This window comes from Plectropomus leopardus, chromosome 21, assembly GCF_008729295.1.
Source record: "Plectropomus leopardus isolate mb chromosome 21, YSFRI_Pleo_2.0, whole genome shotgun sequence".
Lineage (NCBI taxonomy): Eukaryota > Metazoa > Chordata > Actinopteri > Perciformes > Serranidae > Plectropomus > Plectropomus leopardus.
The window spans coordinates 10570550-10594960 of record NC_056483.1 but is presented as its reverse complement, the minus strand read 5'-3'; the positions used below and the strand labels follow the sequence as shown (position 1 = coordinate 10594960).

The 24411-nt window shown below is 40.4% G+C and overlaps 1 protein-coding gene across 1 annotated transcript; it reads right to left on the bottom strand.

The window, feature by feature from the left end:
- Nucleotides 1-4191: 4191 nt before the first annotated feature.
- Nucleotides 4192-22319, bottom strand: wasf3b (WASP family member 3b). The gene is made up of 9 exons (XM_042510750.1): nucleotides 22237-22319; nucleotides 15939-16095; nucleotides 13096-13230; nucleotides 12196-12349; nucleotides 10489-10606; nucleotides 9878-10059; nucleotides 9473-9748; nucleotides 8392-8705; nucleotides 4192-6467 (listed from the first exon to the last, which is right to left on the bottom strand). The coding sequence occupies exons 2-9, from the start codon at nucleotides 16069-16071 to the stop codon at nucleotides 6310-6312; spliced, it is 1470 nt and encodes a 489-aa protein (XP_042366684.1). The 5' UTR covers nucleotides 16072-16095; nucleotides 22237-22319; the 3' UTR covers nucleotides 4192-6309.
- Nucleotides 22320-24411: the final 2092 nt, after the last annotated feature.

Below are 24411 nucleotides of genomic sequence, written 5' to 3'. Positions count from 1 at the left end.
TGTCTGAGGAAACTACACAAACTTGAACTATAATTTGAATTATAGGGTAATTTTAAAAGACTAGATTCTCCCAACAGGACAGTGATACTCAATTTATGGTTCGTGTGCCAAATCTGCCCCGCACCCTCCCCATAGGGTGCATGGTGGCACCCCAACCATTTTCTAATTCACACTAAAAATAGAGCCCAGAGATCCCAGAGAGCATGTAACTACATCAAAGCTTGCTCTTCAAAAAAAAGTGCCAGTGGATGATTTTCAGCACCCCCTGCAAAGGTCCTATCTAAGCCCCTAAGGTCCTAATATTCTAAAATTTGAAAAATGTCCTAAAATCCTAAAATCCTAGAAATGTACTGAAATCTGAGAAATGTCCTCAAATCCAAGAAAGGTATGGGGCTGCTAAGACTTTCCCCTGGCCTCCTGCCAATTTGCAAAAATGGCCTGTAAGCAAAGCAAGTTGAGTATCCCTGCTATAGGATTTAAAATAATACACTCATGATCACATCACTACAAACCTGTAGACAAAATTTAGATTTTTGTGTGGAAATCTGCAAAATCTGAATGTATTTTCATTTATTTGATCCTTTTTGGCTTCTTAACAACCACATGATATCTGATCTGCATGCTCGGTGTAATTTGCATGCAACAAGCACAGATGCCCTCTTTTCCCTCCTGAGTTCAGTGTGGTAGGTCACACTGGCCATGTGTCATGATACCCTGTCGTCATCATGACCCTAATAATTCTGTTTATGTACACAGTGTACCTCATATGTATCATTGAATGAGCTACAATCATCACTTGATGGTAACAAGAGTTGCACGGTTTTATGAAAAACGTGGATTTTTAAAAATGTCAATTGCTGTACAGTGCGGATGAAGTTTAGAGGCTTTGATCATGATTGGAGTTTAATCCAGTGGAAGCCCAAATCACAACAGCTGCTCTGAGTTAGTCGTCCGTTATATTTTACTCTCAAAATTAGTTTGCGAGCCCGACAAGCTAATTCTTCGCTCCTTCATATCTTGTCAGCAATAACTAGCCTATGAATGGTAGTTATTTTAATTTTTAGATGTGAAGCAATACTCAGACAGCAATAACATCCACGTCTGACTTCTTCCTGCAGAGTGAGGTACCATAGTGGCCGCTCAGGTGGGGATGTGATAAAAGTGGATGGGCTCATCTTCTAATAGGTGGTTGGATAATCACTCCTGGGCTGGAAAAAGTGGACAAGATCAAAAAGACTCATTTGTCACTGCCTCATTCCTCCGCAATGTTTTTTTCCTTCCGACAAAAGAATCGGGCTTTGATCATTTGTCACACCAGGATGAAATTTCTGTCGTTGTTGCCTCTGCCTTTTTGTGAGCATATGAACTGTCCTGAGTGTTGTAAGTGTCAGTGTGTGATCTGGGACTGTGTTTTCGTGCATACTGTATGAGTTGCATGGCCTCTGGGTGTGTGCATGTGTGTGCCTGTGTGTGTTTGTGATCCAGCAGCTCAGTAGACCATAATCTGGGGGAAGGGGGGGCAAAAACAGGTCTAGGTAGGAATATAACATCCTGTTGACCCCCCTGACCTTAGAGGATAATGCTGCCAGTCTTCCTGTCAATTCTGAGAGAAGTGGCCTCGTTATGTGTTTGTAGAGCTTTGTTGAAAAGAGACTAGGACGTGGAAGCTCCAGCACTTCAAGCCAAAGTGAAAAGGACTCTGAACGAACTGGGATCCTAGTCCTGCTGTGTTTTCCGTCTCCTCTATATCACTAATATTCCACTTTAAATCAATCTGGTCGAGGCAGGCGTCCGTTAAGTGACCTCTGAATGATTCTATGAGCTAAAAATGGTCGCTTCCAAATACAAAGATAATGCTTCTCCTTTCCTTCCTTGCTGGTTCCCCTCTCAGCGAACTGGATATTCTTCTTTCTTGGATCAGCTGTAAAGCGATTTTTTTTTTAAAAAGTGGGGTGGGAGAGTAAGGAAAGCAGAGCATTTCTGAGCATTGGAACGTGAACTTGTGCACAGTGTCAGACTGAATCCTGTCATTATCCGATGAGCACCAACAGGTCAGACTGGCACATCACAAACCATCACAAACTCTTATTCCTTTACCTTTGAAGAAAAGTCTATTTTGTTATATTCATTGAGAAGTTCTATTTTTTTCCACTTTAGTCTGGCCTGAATTCTTTCTGATGTTGTACGATATAACGTTGTATGTAAAGCCTTTTTCTGAATGTAGTAATAATCGACTTGTTTCACTGATATCCCCTCCTCTCGACTCATTTGTTTCTGTAAATACGGCATGCTGACGAGGAGGGACTTTAAACCACCGTGCATGGTGCTACCAAAGCCAGTCAAACTATATGTGGTGAGTTGGGTTGCACCATTTTTTCTCGAATGACATTTCTCCACCTCAGCTGTTAATGTAGTCCTCTGTTAGGTTTCACTTTACTCGCTTTGATATGCACCGGTTTGTAAAGGCTGGTTAAAGGAGCAGTGTGTAAGATTTAGGGGGATTTAGTGGCATCTAGTGGTGAAGATATCAGATTGCAACCAGCTGAAATTTCTCCTGGTTAGAATTTCCTTCAGTGTTCATTGTTTACTGGGAGCTGAATTATCTGCAATAGTCTCTTCCACTCTAAAGCAAACGCGCAAAGCGATTTATACCACTCAAAACACTGAACAAAGCAGTTTCATTTAACAAAACAGTGTTCCTCCTATGCTGTTCAGCATGTCGGAGAGGGGCACCAGCGAATATGTGCTTACCTTTTTTTCTGATCCAGACATTCAGGGTGTTTTTGCAGAAAGCTGAATTATTATCCATTAATTAAAAACACAAAATAAAGCAGTTACAGATTAAAAAACAGTCCTTCTTTGTCTACTTATTGATACGATATATAGATTTTTTTCCCCTCCACTCCTAGTTCTTACTGTGAGCTGAACTATCTGCAGAGGTCTCTTCCTCTCAAACACAAAGGGGATTTAAACTGGTAAAAATGCTGAATAAAGCATATTCACGTAAAAATGTCATTTGTTTTCAAACACTCTCATTGCAGAGGGGCTGCTAACTACAGTGGCTGACACAACCAGGGTCACACGAATGTCTCTATCTAGAGCGAGTGGTTTGTCCGTTCCAGGCTACCGTAGAAACGTGGCAGACTCCATAAACGAGGACCTGCTCCCAATGTAGATATAACATCATTCTAGGGAAATGAAAACACAACATATATTCCATTTCTGCAAAAAAAAATAATTCCCCAAAATCCTACACACTGGACCTTTAAAGGACGGCTGTTTGGCTACACAGATGGGTTGAGAAAAAATTTGAAACACGACTTACTCTGATTGGTGAATGTCTTTCTCTCGGGCAGCCGACAGTATTGTTGAGATTTTCATGATTGAGCGGGTGTGAACAAGGGCTTTGTATCCAAGAATTGCAAAAGACTGTGATGTTGGATGTAATACTTCTCTGTATACACACACCTGTTAATCTATTTGTGGTTTCACAGTGTAACTGTACACAAAGCTGTGTACAAAGCATTACTGAGGACGTGTAGCCAATGATGGGCAGGAGGACGTGTCTTTCTGATGGTTACTAATCTAGAGCTAAATATCAAAACACTCAAGGGCCTGTGAATTTGTGTGTGAGCGTGTGTGTGTGTGTGAGTGTGTGTGTGTTTTGGGGGTCGGGGGTTTAGAGGTGGGAGGACGCCACAGTTAACAGCATCTTGTGTAGACGTATGCATAGTTTTCAATGTGAAATGCACTTTATTTTTTGGATGAGAATGGCACAACAAATTAAGTATCTGCAAAATGAAACATATAAACGATAATCAACATGCACTAACTTAACTGAGATATTGTAAAGATAAAAAAAAAAAACAAAAAAAAAACATTTGTGTGAACGTGGTGTCTATTTTTCCAAGGTGTTAGTTGTACTTTTTATTGCTTTGGTTAGTCCACTCAATTGAGAAATCTTGTTAATTTTGTATTAAAAACCAAACATGTGCTGTGCATAAAAACTCCTGCCTCGCCTAATTTGTTCATCCTCTCTCTGGCGCCGTGCCCCCCTTTTCACACTCTTCTGTTTCCCTGGCAACTCCCTTCTTAGCTGTACTGTTACCATGGAAACTAAAGTCTTAGTGCCAGGTATGTGTCGTCTCTGTGACGACAGCGAAGCAGTAAAGAGACATGGCAGCCCAGCCATGATCCTTCATTCATCGTTTTATTTTTCTCTGGGTCAAAGGTTACAGATCTCACACTAGCATATACATGGCCCCCCCTCCCCTCCCCTCCCACACAGCAGTGATCGATTGCAGACGCAGATGGCTCAATCAATTATCATTTTATGATCAATAAGACTTACAACCCCAATTAAAAAAAAGTTGGGGCATTTTGTAAAACGTAAATAAAAACAAAAAGCAATGATTTGCACTTTTTTTTTATTACACCTATAGTCAGCTGAATACAGAACAAAGATTAGATATTCAATATTCAAACTTGAGGTCTTTTTGTTTGTTTGTTTGATTTTGTAAATATACACTTATTCTGAATTTGATGCCTGCAACATGTTCCAAAAAAAAGTTGTGACAGAGGCATCAGAAGACTGGGAAAGTTGTGAAATGCTAAGAAAACACAAGTTAGTTTAGGGAGCCCACTAGCTCATCTGGTAGAGCGGGCGACCCATGTACAAAGGCTGTGTTCGACTCCAACCTCAGAGTTTGCTGCGTGTCACCATCTCTTCTGAGATAATTTTTTTTAAAACTGTTTGTAACCTTACACAAGTAAACAGGTGAATTGGTAACCGATTAAAGTTTAAAAGTGCATCCTAAAAGGCTCCGTTTTTCACAAGCAAGGACAATCACTTTGTAAAAAAAAACGTGTGTGAGCAAATGGTCCAACAGTTTCAAAATGTTGTCAATGTACAAGCGAAGAATTCATTGATTTCACCATCTACTATGCATAATATCATAAAAAAATCTAAAGAATCTGGAGAAACCTCTGCACACAAGAGGCCAGGCTGAAAACCAACATTGAATGCCCATGACCTTTGACCCCTCATGTGGCACTGCATTAAAAACCAACATGACTGAGTAAAAGATATTCCTACATGGGCTCAGGAACACTTTGGAAAACCAAACATTTTGCTGTGATTAGTGGCAATTGCATTTATAACTTTCACATCTGTGAAAGTACCATAAATGCTGAAAGGTACATACAGGTTTTGGAGCAACATATGCTGCCACTCAGACAATGTCTTTTTATGGGACGCCCCTGCTTATTCCATGAAGACAATGACAATGCCGAGCCACATACTGCATGTGTTACAACAGCATGGCTCCTTTAAGAATGCAGGTAGTAAACTCACCTGCCTGCAGTCCAGACCTGTCTCCATTTGAACATGTGTTGAGCACTATGAAGCACAAAATACAATAATAAAGACCCCAGACTGTTGAGCAACTACATGTAAAAATAAAGAGAAATAATTTCACCTCTTTGTGTCCTCAGTTCCCAAACAGTATTGTTAAAAAAACATGCCTCTGTCATAACTTTTTCAGAATGTGTTGCAGTCAACAAATTCAGAATAAGTATATATATTTATAAAAAGGGTTTTTCTGTTTTAACATTAAATATCTTGCATTTGGACTGTATTCAATTGAACATAGGTCAAAGGGGATTTGCAAATCATTGTTTTCTGGTTATGTTTTATGCAGCATCCCAACTTTTTGGGAATCGAGTTTGTATTACATATCTCCCTCTCATCCATCTTTCCCACAAACGCTCTCCTCATTCACTCCTTCACTCCCTTCACTTCTTCATTTCCAGTTACTGACATGTTAAAAACTTGCCTCATGATCTACAGCATGTGTTTCAGTAAAAACATTAAAAAAAGACAAGTACATTGGTTAGCTCGAGAGGAAAGTTTCTAATTGTTCTAACGCTCTCAAGCTTCGACTATACATGAAATAAGCACCTTCACGGGGTGTCTATAGTGTTATAACAGGTAGAGAAACATCCACTGGGGTGTATTCACAATGCTTTTAAATATATTCATCCAACTACGTTAATGTTTCATAGAGTGGTAAGTATTACAGTATGTTACTAGTGTCTTTACAGTGTTTAAGCATCTCGAATACACCCCCACATTTCCAGTTTTGGACCATTCAGCTTATATCAACCTACAGCATGTGATTGTGTGTAGGTGTGTGTGTGGTTTTTTTTCAGCAACAAAGTGTGAGTGCGGTACAGTGGGCATTCTTTCAAGTGAGTGTGAGATCGACTGATATTGTGTGTACCTTCAGTGGTTATCTGTTTTTAAGTGTGTTAATCCGACCAATCGTTCTCCTCCAACTCGGAGTCGTCCTCAGAGTCAGAGTACTCCACAGCGATGCGTCGGGACAGGATGGTGGCCACGTCGTTTCCGACTGGCTCCCTCTTAGCCTGCTGCTCCTGCTGCTCCTGCACCTTCTTCAGCTGGATACCTGCAGGGAATATGGGATTTGTTTTTCACTGACACAGTGGCTTTTATCATATACAGATCACTGGAGTATCAAAAGAAGTGCCATTTTAGTGTTATTCCCTTTATTACAGGATCATTTTTTGATCAAAAAAATCACAAAAACATAGCAATATTTGAAAAAAAGCTCAATATTAAATAAATGCTAAACACTGAATTCTAGCATTTTGTTTAAATATCAAGTGTAGTAACTTTTTTCTTTAAAAAGCAGCAAAAAGTGATAACACTACACTAGAACTGCAATGAATAGTTGTTTTATTATTTAGAAAAAAATATGAATAGGCAACTGTTTTGATAACTGATCCATCATTTCAGTCTTTTTTTTTAAAGCGTAACTCTCCAAACATTTGCTGGTTCCAGCTTCATAAATGTGATTTTTTTGTCATTTTTGATAATAAATGAAGAGTCTTCAGGTTCTGAGCTGTTGGATGAATAGAGGAAATAATCTGAAGACGTCACTTTGAAGTCTGGAAAACTGTGACTGTCACAATTTTTTGACAGGTTATAAACTAAACTATTAATCATGAAAATTATCGTCCAAATGGATCGTGAAAATAATCAATAATTGCGTCCATACCCTAATATGAATAAATTTTGATGTCCACATAAGTACTCCTGCCAATCTCTAGTTGATAACCTAGAATTTCTCATTTTTGTTTAAATTACATATAACTAAATAAAATACATAGTACATAATAAGTTTGAACTGGACTTTTTAAAAACCTGTCCAACCCATTTGTGTTTGAGATACGATGGATAACATGAGGACTGCGGTGATGACGCTACGTCGCAGTAGTTAGTAATAACCAACATTTGTCTTCTCATAAAAAGATTTTGGTCTTTAGTGGAACACTTGGAGACACATCTTTAAATGTTCACTTGAGCCACTTAATTATAGAGCTCCAGATTTAGGCCATTTCCTGTCATATCAGGACAAGCCCCATATAGGTCACAATCATTTTACTTAGAGCTGTTTCTCACTCTGTGTTTCCAAGTGTATTTAGAAGAAGATTTACTGTCATATTACCTGAAATCAAACAAATATTTAATCTCAAGGAATAAATCTTTGCTCAGACCCTTAAACTAAAGACTGATTTACTGTGCCTATACACACAGTCTAAGAAGTTTGCTTTTGATTTATATCATGTTGTAGAGATTTGTTTTCACTTTCACAAAAAAGTCACATTATTCTTCTTTGATATAAAATACATAAATCTTGGAAAGGTGCTGAATACTTTGTAAGTTAACCCTCTGAAAACTGGATCAGCATTGCTTTTCTTGTGCTGCTCTCAGATGCCATTTACAAGTATTTCAAATTTTGATTTGACTAGTTTGATTTCTTTAAAAAAAAACATGTAAAAAAAAGTTAAACAATTAAGCAAAAAAAAACTCCCGCTTATTATTTTTAAGCATTATTTGCTAGTTTTTGTTTTTCAATCTCATTTAAGATAATATTGTATTTTAGTTACTCATTACCTTCTTCCCAAGTTTCAGGCGAGGGTTTGTAAGGGTTAATGCTATTGCATTTTTATCATAGGTTGTTGTCCCACTGTTTTGGAGGCTGTCATGGACAGCCTCATCAGGCAGCTTGCCAACATGGGAGAGTCGTTGGCATGAGTACGCTCACCTGGGCCTTCCCAGCTACAAAAGCTGGCCCAGGTGTTGACGCTCTCTCCCTTCCTCCAGCAGACATCCACCCTGTATTGTTGGTTTTTGTTTGGTTTTGTATGTCTTAGTTTAATAAATTATAATTTTTTTTTCAGTAAATCTCTTGTGTGAACTCCCTCCTTAACAAATCGTATCTTGAGCGTTAATACAAATGCTCTAAAGAAGGTAAATACACACATTAATCTTTAGGAGCGCTCACATAAACACACTGCAGCTCTTACCCATACGAATAGCAGCCAGCAGATCACTGCGGGCATCGTTGACCGCTGAGGTCTCAGCCGGTGCAGAGGAGGACATCTTGCGGGTTGTGGAGTGGGAGGCACCAGCAGGGACGGGAGGAGGTGGAGGACCAGGGGGAGGTGGAGCAGCCTGGGCTCCACATACAGGCGGTGGAGGCGGAGCACAGCCACCGGGGCCGGCCATCGGCCCGAGAGGCATCGGACCTCCAGGAGGTGAGGCAAAGGCAGTTTGGGCTGAGGGGATGAGAGGGGCTGGAGGTGGAGGAGGGGGACCAGTGTTGGCGTAACCATCCATACTGCAAGAGAGAGAGAGAGAGAGAGAGAGAGAGATGAAGAAAGAGAACTGTGTTGAAAGTTGTGTTTTAGCGGCCTGTAGTTTGGTTTGCAATCACAAGTACAGTTGTCAGGAACTGAGACTGAAGCATAAGGCCACCAACCCACTAGAGGGCAGCATGAGCTCAAAGTTCATACACACAATGAATTAAGGGAACCTCAACAATGAACGAGAACAGCGGCGACATGCAGGATATGGTTTAATCTAGGAGGAGCATGGGCAGATTATGAGACAATGGGCCCCTGGGAACAGACATACAAAAGGCCCCACCACCTCTCCTAGACAGGATCAAGACACCAATACTTGGTGGAGATCTTGCCTCTTTTTGTTCTTGTTTTGCATCTCTTTGTGGTTTTGAGTCTCTTCATGTTGACTTTGTGTCTCTTTGGGGCCATTTTGTGTCTCTTTGGGGCAAATTAGTGTCTCTCGGGGGTATATTTGTGTCTTTTTAGTCATTTTGGGCTCTTTGAAGCCTTCTTGTAGTCCATTTGCATTTTTTTGTGGTCACACTGAGTTTCCCTGGTTGACAAGTGTTGATTTGAGTGACATTTTGTGGGTGAAGGCCAGAGCCCTGACACTTCTCACTGTCTGTGTGGAAGAAGTATAATGGACATTGTGCGCCCACCCCTGATTCCCTGAGGGTTTGCAAAAGAACAAAATATATAAATGTAAATAAATAAAATAAAGAAAGAGTATGTTAGGAAGGTGGTTCCCATTGACTCTGCTTACCTGTAGTCCATTGGTGGAAGGGACATGGAGCCACCGTTCATGGCCTCAGTGGGCGGAGGAGGCAGCGGGACTTGGTGGTGGTGAGCACGGCCCAGAGTTCCACCCTGATAGGCCATCATGGTCCTGCCTCTAGCATCATGTTCACCCCCTCCACGAGGGGCGTGCCCTGCAGCCATCTGAGCTGCCAGGACGCTGGGCGGTGGGCCAGAGTAGGTATGGGCGTGGCCAGCATGGTTCATGATGTTGGGGTAGTGGTGCTGATCAGCACCGTGACCCCTGACAGAGACAGAGGAGGAGGATGAGAATATCATGGAAGGTGAAATCATACCATATTTTCATGGACTGAAATGATGCACATTTTCAGTATGATGCTTTTTGGAAGAATTCGGACAAATAGTGACCTACCTGTTCTCTGGTGACATGGAGCCCTCAGAGGAAGCCCCTCTGTCTCGGTGTATGGTGTGTCGATGGTCCGGCCTCAGCTCTTTATCCAGAGCCATCATGTTCCACTCCTGTCGACGGTTCCTCGCCTTTCGGACCTTCTTCACCTCCCTCTGTAACGTTCCATCCACACAACGCCTCTGTTCCTGTGAGAGAGAGAGAGAGAAAGAATGAGACCATATAGGCTAATTTGTTTCATGAAAATCAAAACTTCTCTCTGAACTTAAACATGAACAAACTACAAGATTTGAAAATCATGGCACATCACACACGACAGGGTATTAAGATCACTGTGCCAAAGGGAGCGTGAATGCACTAACTCACGTGATATCATAGGGAAGCAGATGTAAACAAAATAGAGACTGATGTTGTGCAACAACTTGCAAAAATGTTAACAAAGCTTTGCAGTAAAGGTGGGGGGAGACGCGGTCAACACCAGTTGTCTATTTTTCAGTGAGAACTAGAGGTGAGATTTTAGTCAGTGTCAGACCTGGCATATGTGGGCCTCTACATGACCTCTGCCCTACACTGGACAGAAAAGCACCAGTTGGAGGCTGGCAGACAAGTAATTGTACCTTCTGCTTCCTCTTCTCTTTCCTCTTGTCCTCTGTGTCCTGCAGCATCTTCTCCTTCCACAGGTCGAAGAAGTAGGAAGGATCGGTGTAGAACTTAAGTGCTTCCTTGTGGTCGTCCCTACAGAAACATACACAGAGAAACTAAGACAGGCGCACAAATGTATTTGTTTAGAAACATGCAAGAAGTAGAGTCAAAGCATTGGCTTTGTTTCAGCAGGTAGTATTTTTTGGCTCAGTGTGTCTCTGCGGGAAGACTTAAGTGTAGTGTGAAACATGTGAAGCTCTGAATATTGCAAACGTGGAAGAGGCTGATGGAAGAATAAGCGTTATTATGAGTTGTGAGTGGGGATCCAGCATAACTGGGAATGACAGGATGGAAGAGTGAAAAGGCAGAGAGAGTGAAGAAAGAGAGAAAAGTGTGCTATGTAGTCAGGGTTAGGAGTTAGATTCCCACTGGAGCCAGCCCTGCTAAATATGTAATGCACCTAAAGTACTGGAAAGCACAGTGGATAAAAGCAGCCATCAAGTAGGAGTAGGAAAGAGGACCAAATCTGCTGTTTCACTGTGAGTGTGGGTCAGAAACAAGGAGCCAAAATCAAATCAGGAACATGGGATGACTTTAAGTATCACTGTCTGAGTTATTAAGTAGAACGCACGCTTTAAACTTGAAATCTGAGATCTGATCCAGTGTTTGGTTTTGACTTTCACATTGTTGACATGCTTTGTTTCCATATTGTTAAAACTAAAATAAATAAATAAATAAATAAATAAGTTCAGCACTTTAAAGTTGCCATTTTTATCAGTCTTTTTAATTGAGAGCCTCCTGTGTTTCATTTAACTGTTGGTTTCACTGCATCACATGACAGAAATAGTCTAAATGACATTGTTAAAATCTGCTCCAAGATAACATGAGTGACACAAAGGATCTTTTTGCAATCACAAAATCCTACAGAAAGCAACAAGTATTTTTGCATTTTAGTCATCAGGGCATCATTACATTTTATGTGCTTATAAGACCAACCACCATTCCAATTTTTTTATTACCCCTGTAATTTGTCTTTTAAATTCTCTGTAAATGTCCCAACCGGCCCTTAGTGACTCCAGCTCTACAATCATTCCCTGCTGAATTGTTGCCAAGTCCAGCTCTATTTCTTACCTTTTCTATTTTTTTCCCGCTTACCTTAACACGGATCACCCCTCACCTAAGTCAGTCATCTTATCCATCATTCTCCTGCACATTTCACTGTTGTATCAAAGAGCTTTTTTTTCTAACATCTGCTTTGTCCGTCTGCTTTTGAGTCTGTAGTCTCAAACATGTTTTTTTTTATAATCAACTTAACTTTGGTATATTTATAGATTCCTTTATTCACTGAACTCCTTGGCATTTTTTAATTAGTAATCTATTTATGTGTCTACATGTTATTGCGTGTGTACAAAGCACGCTGTTCAAACAAATTGCCTAGCAGGGTTAATAAAATGTGTGAATCTGAATCTGAAATACTATCACCTAAAATGATATGATTTCGAATTCTGACTGCAGTCAACATTTTAGCCTTTTGTCAATGTTTGAAAACTGCACTTGGGGGGAAAAAGCAAAAGAAGCTCTTGATTAAAAATCCCATAACAGAGTTCAGAAAATATGGCTGTGATTATGCTGCAAAGGCATAAGTGCGAGTGTTTGGTGAGTGTGTGTGTGCATACACCAACCTGTAAACTGAGAGGATGCTGAGTGGCGGAGGCTTGTCGCTCAGGTTGTACATCTCCTTGACAGGATTGGGCACGCTGCTCTTGGACACCACCTGCTGGTCCTGAATGGTGGAGCTCTTGAAGGCTTTCCTCATGTTGATGTCTTGTAAGGAAACTGAGGACATACAAAGATGTCAAATGTAGGTAGAAAAGGCAGAAAATATGCAACTGACAACACTTGGACAATAGAGGCAGAGTGAAATTGCTGTGTGTAGGATTTAGTGGCATCTAACAGTGAGGACTACAGATTGCTGAATCTCCTAACAAGAACCAAGTGTGAACTCCTTGTTTGGATTCCTTCAGGCTTTTTCAGGGAGCTGAATTATCCACAGAGATCTCTTCATCTCCAAAACAAATTAACCAGGTGATTAAAATTATCAAAAACACTGAATAAGCAGTTTCATGTTAAATATGTGTGTTTTTCAGACGCTGTTCAGTTCGTCGCAGAGGGGCTTTGGGGATGTATGTTTCATAAAGCTGTGGCTATGTGCCTTAAGGCTAATTCTGCTCTATGATGACCTTACCTGATCATTAAATAAAATAATTGTAATATTTCACTTCTGTCCATTCAGTGGCATCATTTCTCCATGATAAGCAAGGTAAGGAAACGGGACACTGGGAAAGGCCGACAATATTAAGTACATCAATATACTTTTTTTCTCTCTGATGGACATATGGTGCTTAAAAAATCTAATCTTTCTGGCTGGCTACAGGCGTTTTGTTAGCGTTGCAGCACTTGGTTACATATTACTACACTGATTGTTTTCCTCTTTGGTGGGCGCGGTTTCCAGAGTATGTTGCGTTGCGTTCTGTCTCTGTGAATGATCGCTTCCTGTGCTTTTCCTCTTAACTCTCACCCACCTTCTTCTACGGTGGAGTCCAGCTGTGTGACCTTGACAGCCAGCCGGTCAATGCGATCCTGAAGAGAGTTGGCACGCAGATAGAAAGTGTTGGCCTCGTTGAATAGCTCGCCAAATATATCCTCCGCATGTTTACCTGGAAGGGAACAGCAGAAAGACAGAGAGACGGGGAATTTGAGAGCTTTCAGGGAGAAATCTGGAGCCAAGTAAATCCCCACAGAGACTGAAGTCCAATCAATACAATGGTAATGTGACACAATGTGAGGCTGGAGTCCTGAGAGTCTGAGCAGGAAATGGCATCTCATACCGCTCCATATATCAACATTTCTCATTAATAAATGAACATCCGCTGACTACAGAAATCCTTCTACACATGTTCATTGAAGTTATTTATCACTGCCTTATTATCGCTGGAGACTCATCACCTCTGGGTTGCCAGTTCAAAGCCTTAAACCGTCAGTGCAAATATCAGCAGGAAGAGAAAACAACACTCTGTCCACTACAGCAACAGCTGCTGTTGATGTGCCACTAAGCAAGGCTCATAATCCCATTATTCTAGTATCAGTGTGACTCAAAGTAGAATATGGGTAGGTGTAACACTACTAAACCTTTGTTTACAAAAAGAAAAGGGGGTAGCTTAACCACATCCACTCCAGATGTTCACATACATCTGAACTCAAAGACCCGAGAAACGTCAGTCTAGGTCCTGCACATGTGCTCAAGTCATTGCTGCTCCTGATCCTGATGTTGTTCATTCAAAACAAGCACATGCCGGAATTAGCCCCAAAACCTGGAAATGAGTTAGCATATTCGCACTTCCGGTTCCCTTGTCTCAAAGTCAATATTGTTGTTTTTTTGAATGGGTTTTTGGTGCCTGAAAGGTCTGTGGTCAAACGCAAACGTTTGGAGATTTTCACATTTTGTTCTATGTCATAAAATACAGAACACTTGTGAATTATAAAGCTTTTACATGTTTTAAACAGGGCAGTTGCTTAAGGAGACAGAGCGTGTTCCTGCAGAACACAGCTTCACAGCCTTTCTGTGCCATGCTGAAGTTTGCTTATAGCCTAAGTTTGGCTTTTTACATCTGGAGATTGGATTTACACTTCAAAAACCATGAAAGTGGTGTTAATTTGTGAAGATTATCACGCTAAACAAATTGTAATATCATAAACTTTTGCTTGCAACAGATCTCATTTTCTGCAATAATCCAAAATCCAATGAAAAACCACTATTGGCTTTTTGTCAAGGTAACAAAGGGGATATGTACTTCAATGTTGGCCTCCAAAAAAAACCCAAACATAATGTGTGCAAATATCTATTGCTTGCCTTTCTCATAACGCATGCAGTCATTGGAGAGTTGGAACCAAGTGAAGATTCAAAGTTTGTGAAGCAGAGGCCTGGGAACAAAGCACTTTCTGACATTTCATTGGATGACAAACATTTTCTTGTTTTGTTTGAATTCACACTTGTGTTCTTACCCCCATGTTTTGGGGAAAAGTAAGGATGGCCCTGCTCTGGAATGAGGTTTAGTAAGTGCTCAGGAAGGAAGTAAACCAAATTAAAAGCTGGAAGTGTGAAACGACAGCCAAGGGTTTATGGAAAACCATGAACTGTGCGCTCTTGGGGGTTTAGCCCATGACTAATGAGGTTAAAAGGCTTTTTACTAAAGCATTGCTAAACTGGAAAGTACTGATATTGAGGACTAGGATTAAAAAGCCTCTCCTGGATGTCAACAGGTTAAACCCAGCCAGAGTAGTTTAATAAAATTGTTTAATTATAGAACAGTGTGTGTAAAAAGGTGGTATGACAAACACACCCAAACACACGCTAAGGGCTATTTCAGTCCCCCCTGCTGACAGGATGGGCTGCAGGAAAAATATTTAGAGGAAGGAAGAATCACAGATCCGGCATGCTGAGCCCGGTCAACTCTGACCCCTATGGAGGATTCTTATGGTCCACCCACACGTGTGCACACAGACATGCACATTGTATGTAGTCTGCAGAAACAACCCCCAAGGCCTGCTTTTATATATATAGCTCCCACAGCTGCTGTTGAAAGGCCCACTCCCAATGCAGGAACTTGACACAATAAGAGACAGACAGAGAGATTGAACACGACTGGGCCAAAATGTAGAAGGCCAACAGCAAAAATGACAGGTTTAAATGAAAGCTGTCGAGACTCAGAATGAACTGTCAACAAAGTTACAGAGCGAAAGGGAAAATGAGTGCGACTGAGGATGAATGGGTGAAGGGTAACTGTCAAATGAAAACACATAAGGCACTGTTGACAGGACAGAAACGAGGACGTGGGAATGGAAGATGGATGGGAAGATAGATGCCCTTGGTGCTGTAACAACTCTGTCTAATGCATTTACAGTGAGCGGAACAATCCATATAAAACAGCAACTGCACGCAAACGCAGTCCAGTCAGACATAAACACACAATCTGTCTGCACACTCACATGCACACAGCTGTCCAGATAAGTTCACTTTTGCAGAGCTATCTAAAAGGATTACATTTCAACCCTCCATGCTCCAGTGCGAGGTCGCTGTAAGTCTGCTGCTAGCCCAGTGACCCCAGGCCCTGTAACCATGACAACGCCCAAATCAATCACAGCTTTGGGATTACTGGTGAAACCATGTGATCCTGTACTGCTACAAAGAAGCTACACACATTGAAGACAGTCGTCACACTGAGGTTAGGGTCACAGCTTGAGGATGCTCTAGCCTAAATGTGTTTTTAATGCTACACAAAAAAGCCTTTTTAGCATCTGTTCTCTTTTTGCCAAGGTTACCTTGTGTGTGTGTGTGTGTGTTTGTCTGTGTGAGTGTGTGTCTTACTCAGGCTGCTGAGCTGACGGATGATGGCAGAGAGCGTGTTGTTCATCACACACTCCAGCTCGCTGCCGATGCCCTCGGGGAGCTCCCCTCGGCAGAGGTGACGGGGCTCGATGTTCCTCTTCACCAGCGGCATGGCGAGGCCTCACACTGTCATGAACTGCAGACGGACACGGGGAATAAGCAAGAAGACACTGTTTTAAGCACTTGTACCATGGTCAGAGAGACTGTCTATGACGGAGAAACCAGCATGCTGATTCTGACCAACTGTATCTGGTCTGCTGTCTGTGAAAAAGACAGCCATCCCCCACCGGCTGTGGACACACACCACTGTGCCCGTCAGCCACAGAGCTGCAAGAAACGTACACCAACATTAAGACTGAGTTTGTAATAAGAGGCTGGATGGTGTGTGTGATTTTGATTTTGATCATTTTAAACCTAGTTTTCGAAACATCATATTGAAAGCATTATTTTCACAATTTAAATGACTTATTCTGCTATTTGATATATTCAAATGTGTGTATTTGGACCATAATGCAAACTCAAAAAACAAACTCAATACTTTTAAAAGCAGCTATTACTTACAATTAAAAAGTTGGAAGCATGGAATATTTAAAAAGTACTTAAAAATGTAGTTTAGTCATTATTTAATCTCAATCAATCTTTTATCAATTGATTAGTAGACTAATTGTTTTTTTCCATAATTATTAAAATGTAATCCTTTCTTGTTCTTATCTGTTAAAATATGATTAAAATACCAAATTTACTCAAATAATTTAACTTTTTTAAATCAAAATAAATAACAGCTGTTGGCTGCTTGGTCGTCATATTCACACTGGGCTCACCCACTCACAGTTTAGATTAATTATATAAATGAATCAATAATCATCAAACTGACAACAAAGTCACATTATCGTTCCTAAATAATGAGTAAAAAGTGATCACTCTTTTTTCAGTATCACCCAACTCTAGTTCACACTGAAGTGAATGACAGGAAAGCATGAAGCCAAATGACATATACCTGCAACAAAAATCACGTCCTCTTTAAAAATGCAGTTTATGTTTCTGTTGTAGTAAAGGACAGAATTTCAATAAAGGAGTTTCAATTTTCCTGTTCTTGTTGATATGTAATGTTGAGTTTAAAAACAAAGAAAGCATGTGGCAAGCTGGTGGCCAGCGTACTGACAGTGGTGACCAACAGTGTCCCAGAGCCAGAAGACTTGCGGCGACCAGCAGAGAGATTAAAGCATTAGAGATAGGAAGATACAGCATGCCAGCTAATCCCAGACCGGCTTGTCAGAGGCCCAGCTGGAATCCTGACACAAACAGAGATTCACAAATACGGTCAGGCAAACGCCAAAAAGGCAGAAAACAAAAAAGCACTCCAGTGACTATGTGAAAACATGCCATGAGTACAATGCAACATACAAGTTTATGCTCATGACAGTGCAAGATATAAACAATAATGGCGGATGTTTGTTACAGCTCAGCTAGGTGAGCTAGCTGCAGATGCGTACTTCCTCCTGGCGCAGTGATACGATGAAATGGGTGTAATTCAGAGATAAAATAGTTCCTGCATTATAAATTACAGTTGATGACAATGTTTGACATTAATATTCTTCCAATCTGTACATTTGTCTTTAAAGTGAGATATAAGGCGACAGATGTACCCCATAGTTTTATTTACTGACAGGCTCTTCATAAACCTTTGTGTAACACTTCTCGTGGTCAGTTTTCTATCAGATATTGTGAAATTATTTAATGGAATGAAAATGCTGATTTACTGGATCCTTCTGCGTCATTGTTTACAAAAAGGGTCTCTGAAAATATCCTGGTCAAAAACATTTTATTGTGTGATTTTGAATTTTTAGCAGCTAAATGTGTTGATTGCTTGTATTGGTTGTGGTTTTCAAATAAGCGACTATAGGTTTCTGCCACACATGTACTCTTTATGTTTTATCCCCATCGTGCTTTGCATTATGTGAAACAAATAAACTAAATAAACTAAACTAAGCTGCTCGCAATAAGGTGTGTAAGATTTCTGGAATGAGACATTGCTGTCGAGTTTTTCTTAGCCATCTAGTTCCATTATATTCAAAAAAATTCAGATATCTCTCCGGCCGATATCTCCAACACTACGCAACTGACACCAAAACAATCTGGATTTATAAATTGCTCAACAAGTAAAAGGAGAAATCCATATTTTCGATTTTGGGGTGAACTATCCCTTTAAACGCCTCTTAGCTCTTTGACCAGACTCTCTGTAGTACAAAGGACTCCGAACAATTACTCAAAGCAACAGAAGAAGTGCATCGGAGCGGCCATCTTATCTGAGCTTCTTCCTGTTTCCTGTTTTTGCCGTCTCAACCTGACTCCTGTTTCCTGGTCCTCCCTGTGTCACAGCTCTCCTTCCTGTCCAAACACTCATCCAGAACAATACGGCCATGACTCAAGACGAAAACTGAGAGGACGGACGGGAAGGGAGGCAGATGGAAACATGCTCACACAATTTTTAGATTCAATGATCAAAAGATTCGCCTCTAATTACAAGTAGAGTTCCAGACTTTTTTCCTGTGCATTCGCGCCAAATAAAAAAATCTCCTCAGTCAAAAGCAGGTTGGAGAGACACAGGAGCTCTGGCAGTGTGACAGGAGGCTAATAATAGCTGACAGGTACTAGAAATACCACTCATGTTTTTTGGAACTTGCAGAAATCCATTTACGGTTACAAGAAATTAAATTTGATGGAGAGTAAGTTTTAAAACCCATCGCAGCTACAAACTATTGGCCATCTGAGTGGCTCAAATGTTTACCCAAATCTTTATCTCATAATAAGAGACCAAATTCAAAGATGAGGTTACATCATCAACACAATAAATCACCAACAAAGCAAGTAGCAGCACTGCGCTGTCAGTGTCTCAGCAGGAAACTACTGTTATTACAGATCGTGTCATTTCAGCTGTCCAAGACAGAAAAGAGACACTTCTGTTTATTGAGGCCAATTCCCACCAACCGAGTCCTCATCTGGCCCCGTTTTCTCAGCTAGCGACCCCCTGCAAACCCCAACAGCCTCACGCCAATAAGAGAAAACAAAGGGTAAAATTACACCATCATGTGCTGCCACAAAGAACACTGAATACAGTCAATAACGTTTGGAGCAAAATAGCCTCTTGGATTTAGCAGTCTACATAAACATTTTGGAAACCCAGTGATTTTGCATGTGGAGGGGAGGTGATGCAAATGAGAAGATTGCATGTTTTTGCTTTTACTGTCTGGCTGGCATGACAATCACATCAATGAGGCGAAATAATGAGACTGGGGGGGCGAGCATGAGGAGGGAGGGAGGGAGGAGGGACGGATGGGCCTTGTCTGCTTGTGAGAAATGAGGGGAAAGAGGAGCCGGAGAAGGACGCGTGAGAGAGACACCGAGACTGTGCGACAGGAAAGGGACAGTGAATGAGACAGAGTGTGAGGCAGAAAGAAAAAGGTTGCAAGTAACATTTAGAGGTGGACAAAGTGTGTGTTTATGTGTTTGTCAGGGAGAAAGGGTGATTCGGGCGGGGGGAGGGGTACGAACAGGGACCTCGGGGAAGCCACTGAAAGGTTCCCGGGACAATAGAGCTCCGTTCACACGGCAACAGCACTAGCTCTCCCATGCATCCTCCCCCCTCCTCCTCCTCCTCTTCGACCTTCTTTAAGGCCCCCTGTACTCTTGCAATGAAAGCAAGCGAACGCTCCTCCACTCACTCAGGGAGAAAGACAGGGGCGAGAGAGACAGAGCAAAGCCTGAACATAAGCCAGAGACACCAGAGAGAAATGTATTAGCTTAAACGCAGATTCTCACTCTCCTGCTCTATGTTTCTCACTCTGCCTTTTGTCACGTTTGGATGCTTGATTTATTACAACCTAACATGCACACTTAGGCATTCAGGCACACAAACATGTACAAACACACACAAACACACCAGGTAGTGTCTAAATTGTCCCATTAGCAGCAAGTTAACAGTCCCATCTGCAGCCAAAAATGCCTAAGATCATCAGAGGGGTGACATTTAGGGTAAAATATACTTCCACTGTGACTCCTGCAAGATGCCACATCTCTCCACCAACACACGGACATAGCAGAGGCATTTACTACAGATGTGAGAACTCCATTAAGATCTGAAAGGGAAGTCATTAGCAATTTATGAGCCGAGTACAGCTTCTTATGTTGCGGGCTGTTTTGCTTGCTCTGATGTTATGAATAATGCAGCCTGGATTACGTCAGGTCACACTGCCCCAAATATGACGTAAAAAAAAAATAAAAAAATCTGCCGTGACACTGCGCCTGTCCAGGAACATCTCCTTGTCCTAATATTACTCAGGTGCATCCGTGGTGAAACAATTGGGCACTCTTGAGTAAAAGCATTGACTGAATAGTGAATCCTCACTGTGTGGGCCGGGGAGTTTTTTGGCCAGAACTCTGGTTTTGCAGCCAAAAACAATGTTAGGGGCTGGGCGATAACTCAAAAATATCTTTGCTGACTTTTAGCAAAATGGCAACGTGATGACATAATCTTCATCAAAATGTGCTACTTTTATACATAAGAGGTTTTGTTGGTTTGAACAACAATTTTAATTTTTTGTGTGATTTTGCATACCTTTGCCTTGTCTCGATGTATATTTATAACAGACATTATTCAGTCATATCTGTCGAGTTAATCTGCGGGATTAATCTCACTCAAAGATTTGACTTTTTAATGCAAACATGACCCCAAGTTGTCATAATCCTTGCAAAGCTGATTAATTTTGGTAGTGAATCAGTTAATTGATTGAAAATGTAATAATCAATCAAGTATTGGAAAAAACAGCACGTGGCTTTCAGCTTGACAGCTGCAAAAATGCTCACTTTCATCCTTACAACATTAATTTAACATTTTAATTTCTTTTAGCTGTTGCAAGACCAGGCATTTCTCACTTTGAGTTCTATGTTTTGCATTTGTTAATTTTGCTGTTTTATATATCAGATGACTCCATAATCAAATAATCTAAAATGTGGCCGATTTCTTGATCGTTAGTGAACAGTTGCAGCTACATATTGGTGATACATTTCCTTTGAATATAAGGTAAGATGTCATTATCTATTAAAAAAGTTCACATTGACAGTTGTAAAAATTGTTTGCCTTTATTTTTAAGATATAAATTGAACATTTTAAATTCTTTCAGCTGTTGCAATGGTAAGTATTTCTCACTTTGAGCTCCATCTTGTGCATTTTTATGTGTTAATATTGCAATTTAATATGTTTGATTACCCAATAATCATAATAATTTGTTTATTTAAAATGTGGTCAATTAATGATTGTTAGTGAATACTTGCACATATTGGTGATATATTCTCTATGATAAGGTAAGATGCCATTATCAAAGTTCAGCTTGACAGATGTATATGCATTTATCTTTATGACATATATTCAACATTTTAAATTATTTTAGCTTTTATAATACTAAGCATTATAATACTAAGCGTTAATTTTGCAAATTCACATTCAATCAATCTAAAATGTGTTAGATTTACTGAATGCTAGTGAATAGTTGCAACTAGATATTAGTGATATAATTGCTATAAGTATAAGGATGACATTATAATATCAGTATAACGAAGTTCCCATCGTTTAAATTTCATGAATCAATACTTTTCGGGATATCAGGTGGACTGATTGTAAATATTATCACTTGAACGTCATGCCAAAGTTACTACAACGCTTTATATTGATGTTTCATTCCTTAAAATTCCCAAATCACTTACACACACACGCTCCCTTCCTCTCCTCCTCACAGGCTGATCCACGCACATTCACTGAAACACACACACATACACACACAGGCGTGAACTAATGGCAACCGCGATCAATCACTGTTCCGCACCGTCGCTTCCCGTTACTGATGGACTGACCCACATCTGTTCATCCACCTCGGTTCCCGTGATTTTCTGTCAGTTTTAATCGCAAATTTAACGAGCCGTTTTCTGTCTGGGCTCCTAAAAAACTGACTAACCCGCCGGTGTACAACCTATATCAATTATCTGGCGGAAAAAGCTTTAAAGTTGCCAAAAATGTATAATTTTTAAAGCGGGTTTCGGCCGTTTATTATCCTTAACCGGGGGGTCCGCACCAACTGACCACTTGGTTAGCTAGCTTATGTCCAGTGGTCGAGTTCTTAGTTTGGACAAATGAGACTACAGTGAACAGAAATAGCCACGCTTATCTCACGAATTAGATAAAAGCTGTCATTAGTGGTTGTAAAAAGTACCATAAGACCCTCACCAGCACTTGAAATATTAGAAGAAATCAGCCCGTCCGCATGTCCCGTTAGATACTCCTATTAGCTCTTCCATCCTGTGTCCCCCAGCCCGTCTGGCCACTCCGGGGTAAAATCCTTTGAGGACGAGGACACGCCCACTAGCCATATCAACCAATCAAATCGCCAAAATGGGGATTTAACATATGATGGGCGTTCTAATTAGCCAATGGTGTCGCTTAAAGAAAATGATTGATAGAGAGACTCCCCAGTGTTGCGAATAGAGGAGGCGGGGCTATAGTTGGGCGTTGCTGAAGAGCTTAACGTGCCTTTTTTTTTACGCAACTGGGACCCATTCCTTGTCAAAATTATCAGGGCTTTAAATTCATCTTGGGGCCTGTGGGGATTTTGTAGACATGAAGACCTATTTAGATAACGTGTAATAGCAGAAAATTGTGAGCTGGAGAGGTTTTCAGGGGGTTAGAGCCATGCTTCAGGCAGTGATGCTGAGAATGAGCCAGGATAGTATTGTATAACAGACTGAAATAGCTGGGCCAGCATCCTGCAGAAAGAGGTTCAATAAGAGGACTTGCTATACTTAGATCTGTGCTTCACTCTCCCAGGTGTGTTTGTAGACGAAAACAGTCTGAGGCGAGATGGCTGTCATCGAAGCATTAAAAAAGAGCAGAGAATTAGACTGTAGCTTATACTAAAATTGCAGCAATATATCGATTTAAAGGTATACCGCGATATGAAAGTTGACGATAATCATACAATGTATTTGCCTATCTACAATTAGAAAAAAAACAACAACTGTATTTTAGTCAGTATCAAAAAGGGAGACTGTTTACACATACCTCCATCAGAAATGGTTTCAAGCTTCAATTACAGTAATAAAAACATTTGTTCAAACAAAAATAACCCTTTCGTTTTCATGAGTCATTCTGACTCATGACAATAAATCTCATACTGTTTCAACCCTACTGTACACTGGGTTTAGTCCACATGAAAAGGAAAAGGAGTTTCATTATTGAAAATGTACTTCTATTCCTGGACAAGTGGGGAAGCCACAGCCTTCATTTGTTATACAGCTGTCAGTTTGGCATATATAATTGATTCAGCCATGAATACCAAAGCACACATGTACAGTATGTGACTGTAATAAAGTGGTGCAGCTTAGACAGAAAAGACCAGACTTTACAACTAATATAGACCTTTTCCCACTATTTCTAGATTTTATAGACCAGTGATTCTCAACCTATTTCCCCAAGGGACCCCTTTCCTATCATCAAGTAAACTGATGAACCCGGAGTAAGTATAAATGTATGAAATGTTTTAGAAATGTTTCATATTCTATTCACTGCAAAGCACTGAGAGTGCAGATCAGCAACAGTTAACCCAAATAGTGAATGCAATAACTACGGGAAATTTGTGTAAAATTAGTAATTTCTGCAAATTTTGAGCATATTAATTGCATCAAATATTTTTTCATGATTTTTTATACCCCTTAAAAGTGAGAAGTCATTGTAGATTACTTTTCTAAATTAATCAATGATAATTGATTAATTTAGAAAATTACAGTCAGGGTAATCAATTATAAAAAAAAATCTTTTTTGGAGCCCCTTTTAGCTTTAAGTCTGCTGTCTTAAATTGCATAGTCATCAAAGGGTCACTGTAGTTAAAGGACAATGAGGCAGGAGTGGAGGTTTTGTTACAATATTAAATTGGATACATATTAAATGGGGATTTGAGAATCTTTCTCCAAGAGATATTGAGCATAAAATACAGCATTCAGGTTGATTTTGTGCACCAATTTGTGCCCTCTCTGCATCAATTTATGTTGGAATGTCTTTAATTTAACCAAAAATAAGAGTTCTCGGCTTCCTTCAGATTTTTATTGAAAGAGCGCAAATGCACAATCTAAATACTGAGGGGGACATGTTCTTCTTCACGTGTGTTTGAAACACATCAAGCCAATTTGCTTAAGTTTCAAAGGGTTAAAAAGTCTTGGATCTCTAACTTAGACCCGTGATAAGCAAAAACAGAAGTGTTATGTTTAAATTTTTGTTCAGTATAGTTAGCAGCTCTGGCTTTGTCAAGTAGAAATGGCAAAAAAAAAAAAAAAGGTGAAAGATGTCATTACAGGTACAAAAAGGAAATGCATCAGTAATCAGCTGTTTGCACACACACACAATTAACAA